Here is an 11,689-nt window from a genome sequence, read left to right as displayed (position 1 = left end):
GTGTGCAATAGAAATGTACAGGATCAGGGTTTTGGATTCTAACCGAACAGGAATCCGGAACGTTTTTCTGAAACAGGATTGGAACTGGATTCATATTTTTGCTCGACTGCCGTATCCGTATCAGGACAGGATTCTAAATTTCTAGTGCACGGAAGTGACTTTCTATTTATTTACCCTAATGTTTTCTATGAACTTGGACCCAGCTGTTTTCTACACTTCTTCACTTCTACACGAACTTCAATGCTTTGCCGAGATGTAATTATACAAGATTTTCGACGACATGGGCAATTAATGACTAGACTTGAACGGGATATTTTTGGATCCGGATTTGAACATCGGAGGCGGAAACAGGATCCGGATTGCAACAGGATTCGATTTTATCGAAAAGGATTGGATCCGGAGCCCGGAAATCCAGGATCTGTACAGCTCTAGTGTCCAAGTGCATATACTTTTTACCACGAAGTAAATAATGCCTGATACATTGCTGACAGAAATATGTCCTTGCGATTTAAGACATTAACTGTGGATTGGTCAGTATATAAATGTCTTTGTCATTAACGTGGGTGGATTTGATATGATATGATACTGCAGTTCATCGTATCGAGGTTTCAAAGCTCATGTAGTGGCAGGAAAGTATCGCTTTGACGGTTTTCATTCACAATATAGATTAATCAGTGCTTAACTTTGATACTGAAACACTGACTCTCAGTTCTCGGCTTGATTCATATTCGCATCGATATGCGAAGCCGTAAACATTACATTCCGCGACACATAGGACGGGCATATATGGTTTTGGTTATATATATTTAAAATCTAATGGAATCAATAGAGTATAGAGTATAATTTTGTTATACCATAACATCTAAATATATAAAAGCAAATATACTATATATGGATATTTGATGATGCGATATATATGAACACCATACCATGCACACAGAATGTTGTTAGTCTCATAGTCATAGATAGGATTTCGAGAAATCCAAAAGAACAGAATCCATGTTGTAACACTTTCTGTACGAAACACATTTCACTCTTGCCATATCAAAGATATTCTCGGCCGGATCCGGGGTGATATTTTTGGCTTCCACTTTGACCTGTTGCTTAGAGCAACCTTCTAGACTCTCGTCTTCAGCATTATCTCCTTCTAAATGCTTTTCTGCGTCATTCTCTCCTTCTTGGTTCTTGTTTTCATCAGTGTCTTCGTCATGATTCTTATCTGCGGCATTGCCTCTTTCTGTATTCTTGTTATTATCATCATTTCCTCCGTCCAAGTATATAACCGTCTTTATTCCTAGAATATATAAAATTATGTTTCCTTATGGTGTGGTCATTTAAAGATAAAATTCAATTATACTCGGGATATATCGGTGTACAGTGGCTCAATGAATCTCGAAGGAGTCATATACGTCCATTAGGGTTGCATTTGTAACATTAATCAATATAAAACATACATGTTTAAAACAAAAAATATGATATAATCATACAACTTTTGAAAAAATGCCTTTTCTGAAATGGCATTTCTTTCTTTTAAAAGGTCTTTTGTTTTAAACAGTGTTGGGATCGAGTCACGAGTCATTTCGAGTCACTGCAAGTTTCGACTCGAGTCAAGTCAAGTCAATCGACTTCCAGAGGTGTCTCGAGTCAAGACAAGTCAAGTCACGAGTCAAGTCACAATTCAAGTCATGTTTAATATTTGAATTGCGAGGCATGATTTGAAATCAAAGCATTTTGCTAGCTGTTACAAACCCAGATTGAGGAAAGATTATAGAGGAAAAATATGCAAAAAACGGGTTGTATCGCTCACGCATAGGACTGCTAAATTACGTAAGTAACTGTGCAGTGTCAGTCTTTGATTTATCAGTCAAAATAGAGGACAGAATACGAAACCTCGAAGATGAAACAGGTTGATATGATGCAATACAATACCAACCAGCACATGCACAATTGCACACCCATAAGATACAATTCATACCTCATCAGAGGTGGTCAGTAACGAAGTACTTCTTCTTTTTAGAAGTACTCAAGTAGTTCTCCTCTACTTCTGGTACTTACTCAAGTAGATCAGATTTTTGCTACTTCTACTTCTACTTCTACTTCATAATATTTTGTGATCTACTTACTTACTTTTCGCTATTTTCAGTTTGTCAAGTAGAAGTAGTTTAATCCTCCAATCAGGAAGATAGCTTGAGGACTTTCGGGGCGGCATTCACAGAGTATTAACATTTAATTTTCATAAAAGTTGAGTGGAGCCCAGAATTTTCGTCGCGTTTCGTGCGCAATGGATATGGAGTGGACACTATGGTTTCACGAAAGTATCGGTGAATATAATTTAGGTAGCGGGTTAGCGCGGTTCCGTTCACACCATATTGTCGCCCTTCGTCCATATAAAATATTTCATCACAGTATATATGGCTCATCAAAACGTTTGAAACTGATGTTTCGCAATCTAGCATATCATATCGTAATCTAGCATGTCCATGGTGTGTCCTGATCTGGAAAAGTGGACTCTGATTTTTCTTTTAGTTTTAGAGCCGTTTTAGCATACCACCTTAGAAACTTTCTGGACTAAAGACATGAAATGCATGTTATTATTTTTGAAGTGGGATTTATAGTTCACTTTCAATTCCCGGTATCATATAGGTTGAGTTCTAGTTAATATCAGTTCTTTTGTCTGGATAACATACATGTTAAAGTATAAAAGCAAGTGCAGTAATGCCTTTATTTTCCGGAAATAAACCTGCACAATATGGCAATTTTACGGTCCACCATATTTTTATTACCGTTTACTAATCGCGCAAAGTGTTTACACCGTATCCTATACAATTTCTCCGTATTGCTCTTTGATTAAGTACGGGCCTTATAATATGGCGGAGGGCGCCATACCACGATATTTTCTAAAACGTGCTGTTCGACAAAACAGTATTGATATGAAAATGCGATACTAATCCTCTGTCATTTTCATCCCATGTTCGAGCTCGGCACCTTTCGCATAGTTCAATTTGCACCTTTTGACTATCCCTGTGAACGAATTAGGATCGTTTTAACAACTACTTACTTACTTGAGTAGATTTAAAGTCGGTCAATTCTACTTCTACTTCAAGTAGTTTTAGGTTGTTGATGCAAAAAAGTACTTCTACTTGTACTTGAGTAGATTTTTTTCGTCGCTATTTCTACTTCTACTTGAGTAGCTTTCTGGACTACTTTGACCACCTCTGGACCTCATCCAATTGGTAACGCGTACTATGAACGTATAAACTAATTTGTTCGGTTTAAATTCAAATCATACACAAGTGTTGTTCAAAGTGAGCATCGTGAGCAGTCTATATAAAACAGCAGGTATGCCTACATTGCTACTAAATTACTTTAGAGTGAGTTTACGACAACTTAAGCTGGCATCTTTGATCACTACGATGAATTTACTTTTTGTACAACAATAAATAAGGTTTAGCAAAACGCACAATATTGAATCCAACATTCCAAATATTATACCAAATACAGAGAATTAGTCGACACCAATTACTTGATGACTTGAAATTGACTAGTAAATTTTGCTCAGAGTCAAAATTCAATTCATGACTCGAGTCATCCCAACCCTGGTTTTAAATAGCTGGTTCGTGGTAAAAACTTGAAGAGTGCTTTCATTACAGCATGCATTCCAGTAATATATTTATTTAACTCGAACACTTTTCGGGTGCCTCTTTTCAAGAGTTATTGGCAAACTGTTTTAAATGGAACTCTACCCATGTTTCCAAATCATGGGTTCGTGTTATGTTCCTACCGGACTATAATCAACATTCTGCATTATGGGAAACAGACATAAGGGCACCTATTCCACATTTCGGTTATTGACCGGTTCGGCGTTGTTGTTTCCAAAGAATGCGCCAAATATCCTCCAAATATTTCGGTTCTTGGAAATTAATACGACGTATAAGTGATCCTGTTTCTATCACATAGTATCCGTGACCGTGACGTCATTTCAATGCGAAAATGTTCGAAGCTGCCCGAAATTGTCATACGGGCCCTTGCTTGTAGAAATTATACCACATAATGATGTTTTCGAATTTTCGGAGATTCATAGGTCAATTTTCTAATATTCGCGAACATCCCTGTGTGCCTATTTGAGTGGGCTCTGGATCGAAGCCGGACTGGATATCGGTCCGGACTTCTTTCATTTTTGGCCGGAGCGGGAGCCGCATTCATATTCTTCCTGATACGGCCGGAGTCGCATTCGTACTTTTTGATACGTTTAAAATCGCTTTTGAGGCTATTGATGAACATAACTGTTGTAACTGCCAACCACACGACAGTATAGCCGCCAATACAAACCTGTGAGTTTTTATTGTCACGTGTGCTCTGTTTCAATATTCAATATACAGCCTGACTCCTTACCGTATATGATCAACTGTTTTTGCAGTTTACTAGAAGTAGTTATTCGTAGATGATTATTACCGAAGTTTTTCGGGTCGGATCTAGGTCATTTCAAGAATCTGGCCTGTGTCGAACCAGTGCATTGTAAGAACAGGATCAAAGTTGGACCAGAGAATTTTCGATCCGCTCCGCACTAGTGCATAATGCATATATAGTCTTTCAAGAATATTAATAGCGTAAGCTATAAAGCCATCGGCCAGCCAAACAATATTTCTGTGTTAATCGTACCCGCCTGCACGATGTCTTTGGCACATTCGTTACATGGGTATTGCGTGACGTAGAGCGTGCAGCCACGCAGGGACACGGGGTTCCTGTTTACGATCGCGGTGACCGGAGCATGCGCGCCTGTGAAGAAGAGAGATTGTACATTTAAGAATTGAATAGTAGGCTATATTCATATTGAAATGAACCCGAATATTTTCGGCTGACACTCGTCAGGGGTAATCGTCAGCAACTAGCAGAGAATTGGAAGGAACATTGTATATCAACAATCGTATCACAAAATATGAAGTCACGAGCATGAAAGAGAGAGCGTTCAATGTACTAATTTTAGGTGGTACACGAACTCCTTTTGTTGACATAGTTTTGGTTAGTGTATTTTGATAAAAATCGACTCCAAGGCACACAAATGGAATTGTGAACGGCCCCGCCCAACAATTCGAAATCGGTCGTCTCGATTATTATTCGCACACATCGGATTATCTAACAACCGACGACGACAACCGACGACCGATTTCGAATCGTTGGGCGGGGCCGTTCACAATTCCATTTGTGTGCCTTAGAGTCGACTTTTATCAAAATACATCAACCAAAACTCTGTCAACAAAAGGTGTTCGTGTACCACCTAAAAATAGTACATTGAACGCTCTCTCATTCACGAAATTTCATGCTGGTGACTTCATATTTTGTGATACGATTGTTGATATACAATGTTCTTTCCAATTCTCCACTAGTTGCTGACGATTACCCCTGACGAGTGTCAGCCGAAAATATTCGGGTTCATTTTAATATGAATATACTATTCAATTGTATAATGAAGTTCTGTACCTCCAAGAAGCTCTTCCAACATTTAAGAATGTGAGTTGCACTTTTGATTCAAAATCGTAAACTTTGGTTCAGACAACAAAACAAACCACTATAAAATGTTTTTTTAATATACACAATTGCTCGTTCGACAAGGTTTTCCCGTCGCTCATGCTCGTGATATACTCTTCAATTTAATTGCAACCGGAATTGATTACATAAAGATGTATGGTAAAGTTTTTCGCCACGAACAAATACATTTCAGTTATAATCGGTGATTATAAACCTATTTCTATGGCGAATACCAAATTTCTCCTTCGCTTTCTCCTCTTTCTCCGTTTTCTCGTCTTTCTCCGTTTTCTCCTCTTTCTCCGTTTTCTCCTCTCTCTCTTCTTTTCCCGTTTTCTCCACTTCCTGCGATTGCTCTTCTTTTTCCGCTTGCTCCTCTTTCTCGTCTTCCTCCTCCTCAACTTCAATTTGCGCAATGATGCCGCAATAACCCAATCCTATAATTCTTCCATCTTCATTGACGATGCAAGCGCCTTCCTGAACAATAAACACATGCATCTATTACGAGCTGATTATTCTTCAATTTTAATGCGTATTTACGTGCGCCTTAGATCCCGTCAAGTCACCCGCAATTATCGCCAGTCCCATGAAATATTGTTCCAAAGAAATCCGTTTCAATTTTTTTTTAATATGATCCCACTTATCTTGGCGATCTTTCAATTTTTCTTCGCATTCTTCCCGAGTTATGGGATTCTTCATGTACTCGGGTGACTTGCCTTTTTTTAATAATTTGATATCTTTTTTTAGTAGATGGATCTCCTTCCTGATATACTTATCACTGGAAAACGGAACACGATTTAATCCAAAATAAAGTGAAATTAGGAATAATCACCCTGTTTTATTGTTCTGACGAAAACCTTACGAGAATATTATCAGAACATCTGAATTAAATTGGATTTTTATAAATATTCGTTTACTTACCCAGCCTCGTAATTGTTTGCCAACCGCGGTTTTTTCGCACCAGGTTCGTTTTCAGAGTCTTGTTCCTCATTCAGCCCCCAGGAGGAATGTGAGCCATCTTTCGGAGGAGATTTTTCATCCGGAAATTGAAAATTTATCTCCAAAATCATTTTCTCCTTCGTCTGTAATAGATTAGAATCCTCAGTAGGGTTGTCCATAATTTGGAAAATCTCAAAATTTATGCGTATCCATGTCTCATTTTATAGATTATAGATAAAAAACGTCAATAGTGCCTGCAATAAGCTCACAGGAAAGTCGTTAACATTTGTCTAAATGCATTGAAAATAGCTGCCGCAGAGTGGGCGTGTCACCAACCATAGAAGGGCAAGCAGACTAGTAATCACGAAATCACGGCTCTTGATTAGCTAATCTGCTATGCTTCAATGATCACGACGGTGACGGCCTGCTGATCAGCTGGTCAAGGAGTCGACTAACGGCGGTGATTCTGTAAGCGCATTGTAGGTTGGTCCGCAGATAATGATTTAAGATTAATTCAGAACATGTTGAGTGACGAAATAAATGATGAACAAAGAACAGCTGCTTCACAAAAACTTCAAATACATGACTTGATGGCTTATTGTGAAGGCAACCGTTGTAGCCTGTATGCCTTGTTTTCATCGATGGAAAGCACAAAAACACCAGAAGAAATATTGCAGAGGCGTTTATGCAAGTGGCGAACGAACTTCTAGTTTCAGAAGGGATGTTCAATGATTAAATACAAATAAGAAACTTGACATTGACACTACCGTGTCTGAACTTATCTTGTCGTGGTAGCCTATATAATTGAAGTCTTAAAAGCTGTACGGGCTGAATGAATCAGCCATTTATGCTTGGTACTTGTCACATTCTTGCAGCATAATGAATCATACCCGCGAGTGCTGTCTAAGTCCTCAATGATGCCCCGGCAGAAGGTCTAAAGGCAAGCATAGACTATGCTGGCAGGACCAGCAAAAAGACTGTTCGCATGCATTGTTTAGCATGTCCATAATGAATCTTAGATCATTACCGGCTGCATCACGACTAATGCTTGAATCAAACCAGACATGGAAATAAAAAAGAATGTATTCAAGCGGTACGGTAGTTGCATTTCTTTAGAGTCCCAATGCAAGCTACATGGTCGGCCCACATATCTTCTGAGCATGCAGGATTGTGTCCAGAATCCACCTCACATGGTGTGCTGCACCAGTTTGGCGATAACTAATGTACTTTACCTGCACTGCACCCAGAAAAGCAGGACCTCTTGCCGTAATCTCAATCATATCAGATAGGTATTTCTGGGATCTATAAGTTCACCAGCATTCGCTGTTTCCTGTCTGTCATGCCTACAAGAGGGTAGGCCTATTGTTTTTCTGAACCTATCGTTATCTAGTTTTAACACTAAAAATTCAATGACCAAGTGTCTCATTTTAGTATTTAATCACCAACGTACAATGCGCTTACAGAATCATCATTGCCGTTAGCGTACTTCTTGAACTAGTAGAAGCACATAATCAGCAAGCCGCAGTGGTCGTGATCATTGAAGCATAGCTGATTAACCAATCAAGAGACGTGATTTCATGATTACTAGTCTTCTCGTCGTTCTATGGTCGCTAATACGCCCATTCTATGGCAGCTACTTTCAAACGCATTTAGACAAATGTTAACGACTTTCCTGTAAGCTTGTTGCAGGTTCATTGACGTTTTTTTTTATCAATAATCTACAGAATGAGACATGGATACGCATCTTTTTAGAGATTTTCCAAATTTTGGACAACCCTAATCCTCAGTCATGGCATGCGAGAATATATAACGATTTTAAAATGAGCACATTGTCTGTCAAGATGACGTCGCACTAGCAAAGCTTCGCTTATAGACCTGAAATGGTCACGATCCGGTTCAGGAGTATGTCGCTGTGTGACCGGGACCGAGACCAAACTTTTTTCAGCCCCTTGCCGCCTAAATAAACAATGATTTTTGGCCCACCATAGGGCAATCGATGCCACTTATGGGGGGCTTGCTATATGCATCTGGTCGTTAAATTTTTTGAATGAATTCTGTCAATAATATTGGTTCTTCCATATATTAATTAGTTTGATCCTCTCTCCGCCCACATGATCAGAGTTAGCAGTAGAGCTGGTGGAGGATGATGGCTTCGAAAATAAATGGAGCGTAATTGTACAATGTACAATTGTACATCGTTAAGTCATGTTCATGTCACACCGAAAAGATTGTTTATCAGCCTTATACCGGTGCGCACCACGTAGCTTTATAAACACCCCACACCCAGTGATTTACAACCTTTTATGGTCGCGACTTCATCTCCAACTTGAAAATGTTCCGTGGCCCAGATCATAATTTGACGAGCTGATTTCTATGAAATCAGCACCTTTGCCCAGACTTACTCACGGGTTCTTTTCGAAGCTGATTACGCTCAACATCTTCGCGAACGCCAAAATAAAGGCAAGCGACCCCCACGTTTGCAACCATTCTCATTTTATTGCAGTTTTTGCGAGGGTGGTAGTCCCCATATTAAAATCAGCAAATGTGATAGTAAATCGCGCGCAGCGCGAAGAAAAATATCATTTAACACAGTGGTTCTCAACCTTTTTGTCTTCGCGGACCCCTTTCGGACCGTCACGGACCTCGCGGACCCCAATAAATTTTACTTCAGATTGATCTCAAATATCGTGCAATTGTCATCTGTCTCGTGCAAATGATAACTGTAGGCTTAGTGATAAACAGCAAAATAATGACTTTTCTTGAAAATAAGATCATACATGTCATTAGGGATGGTGTGATCGTGAGGTTCACGTTCTCGTTCTATGTGCGGATCTCTTAAATTTAGAGGTTTTTCACATCTTCATAACATCTTTGGGTAAAATTCCCTGCATTTCAGCTTCGGACCACTCTATGCATGGCGCTGGCAGCATAACAAAAAAAATTTAACACTAAACGAGCATGCACCTTGCCAATCTCAAAAACTTTACTTGCTTTGTTACAAACGTTCGCTCAAAATAATCAGTTTTCTTTTAGTGAATATTTAGTGACTCAGACTCAGACTGTGAGCTTTACCCGCAATCACGCAACATCAAGAACGAAATACACCCCATGTCGGTAGTCAGCGAATGATGCTCATTACACCAATCAATGAAATTGATACATCGTCGTCTAACGTAAACAATCTACCAGGAGTATGGGATCCCTCTTAATTTGATATGTTTATTGTAGCATAAAAACCAAATCCGTGCGATTGGAGTGGTGGCTACTGTATAACTTGATGATGTATAGTGATATCGGTAGCAAGTATAGAAACATTTTTACACTCTGCTCAATATCAATGTAGCAATAGTCAGACGCCGAATACATTGTCCGGTCTGGCCTAGACCGTTAAGGCGTAAGCAGGCTCGTAACAGCACTTCGTCTGCCCCCCCAAACTTTGGTCTTGCCCCCCCCCTAGGGTGATAAACCGTACTTCCGGGAGGCGTCATAGATTCAAGTTCACGTTCACACAGAAACTTTCAAAAAGGTTCGCGTTTACACGAACCTGAACCTTTCAGGGTTCGCACCATCCCTTTATTCATGTAAAAATTTTGCTGACTTCTATTATTTCAAAGCGAATTCTGCAACTGCATTTCTAGAAATACGTGGTCGTTTCTTGAAAATCCGCCCCTTCGATTTGATATGAACTAGTCCCGAAAATACATTTCCACAAATATAGGGGGTGGTGAATGTAAAATTAACGCGTAACGCTTCCGACGACACAGTTGGGTATGATCGCTACAAATGTGGCACCAAAATTGACAAACAAATTTATTTAATGAACATATAACGTCAAGCCTGGTCATTCTATCTAGCAGCTTATCTTGAAGTTATTATGGAAAAATGGTTATGTAGGCCTATATCACAGGAGAAAATGGATGTTTATAAACATGATTAAGTCATCGTGATTGACTTTACTCATACAACTTTTCTTCCACAATCGCCAACAAACATGTCTAAACAGCAAAATGTTTGTATCAGTATAGGCTATTGACAATGTAGCAATTTAAATGAGTCTGCATGGTGGGATATTTCATCTCAGATGGTTATTCTGTTGATGTGAGCTCTGGAGTTTTACTAGTAATGAAGTGAAACTGCCTAGTGATTTTCCTAATTAAAAAATACAAATTAGGTTATCAACTATTTTGAGGCTTCGCGGACTCCCTGAAAATGCTTCACGGACACCCAGGGGTCCGCGGACCCCCGGTTGAGAACCACTGATTTAGCATAAATATCTCCAAACTTAATGTTGTTATGTTGATTTACGAAAAAATTAGAAGCCTACGTAAAGCCTTCAAAATTCCGGACATTTAGGCATACTTTAAAAATTCCTCCCGGACGCAAGTTTGAACTGTGAAATTTCGGATATGTTCGGGAAATTCCGGACGTATGGCAACGCTACCATAGTAGCCGAAAAACACCACGAACACCGCAAACAAATAACGATTTCTTACAAGCGTGTGGTGCGAACCGACACTACGTAATATTTATATACTCTCGATCTATTTCACCCTATCCAGGTAAAAAGAGCAAACCCTATACCTGTTTACGAAAATCGACGTATTCGATTTCTTTAGCACCCTTCAACAGCTTTTTGGAATACTTGAATGCATCTTTTTTGGAGTAGCACTCATCAAACGAAAGGAACACCACTTTGCTTACACCTGTATAACACAATTGTAAATATTTGAAGTGGCGGTGCACTTCGGTCGTGATCAAAGGTTTTCGTCTACACCAGTGGTTCCCAACCTTTTTCGACTCATCGCCCCCTTTTGAAGCTCCACACCGATCATCGCCCCCCAAATATTGGAAGCCGAAAAAAGTCAACTTTTCGGCTCGACCTCGAAATTACACTTTTACAGCTAAATTTTCGTTGGGGCGCCTTTGGACAATTAAACATATATGTATATATATCGAAGTTTTCGGTAAGCACTAGGGCATTCCTTTTCGGCCAAGGTCTTCTCGCTGCTGATCGTTATGGCATAGTTCTCGGAGTCGTATGTTACATGGCCTATAACTTCATATTTCTTAGAGCGTCGTGGCGCAGTAATGGCCGTCGCTGAAGTCTCCATTTCCATATATCATGCGTATTGTTGAAGGGGGAAGGGTACCCCAAAATCAATATATATTACATTATTAAATCGCGCGCAGCGCGAGAATTTTTTGAAAAAGTTGGAAGAATCTCTAA

The 11,689-nt window shown here is 39.4% G+C and overlaps 1 protein-coding gene across 1 annotated transcript in view; it reads right to left on the bottom strand.

The window, feature by feature from the left end:
* Positions 1-959: 959 nt before the first annotated feature.
* The window catches only part of LOC145442084 (uncharacterized), a 30,085-nt gene continuing 19,355 nt past the window's right edge, over positions 960-11,689 (bottom strand). The window contains exons 4-9 of the mRNA XM_080320077.1: positions 11,044-11,165; positions 6,445-6,605; positions 6,064-6,301; positions 5,760-6,000; positions 4,660-4,776; positions 960-1,294 (exon numbers count right to left, since the gene is read on the bottom strand). Coding sequence (XP_080176203.1) covers positions 960-1,294; positions 4,660-4,776; positions 5,760-6,000; positions 6,064-6,301; positions 6,445-6,605; positions 11,044-11,165 — 1,214 coding nt within the window. The remainder of the gene's footprint in view (positions 1,295-4,659; positions 4,777-5,759; positions 6,001-6,063; positions 6,302-6,444; positions 6,606-11,043; positions 11,166-11,689) is intronic.

The sequence above is a fragment of the Botryllus schlosseri genome, chromosome 6, assembly GCF_051294905.1.
Source record: "Botryllus schlosseri isolate E-star chromosome 6, Bs_hap1, whole genome shotgun sequence".
In the NCBI taxonomy this organism is placed as follows: domain Eukaryota; kingdom Metazoa; phylum Chordata; class Ascidiacea; order Stolidobranchia; family Styelidae; genus Botryllus; species Botryllus schlosseri.
This window is presented reverse-complemented; position numbering and strand designations above follow the sequence as displayed.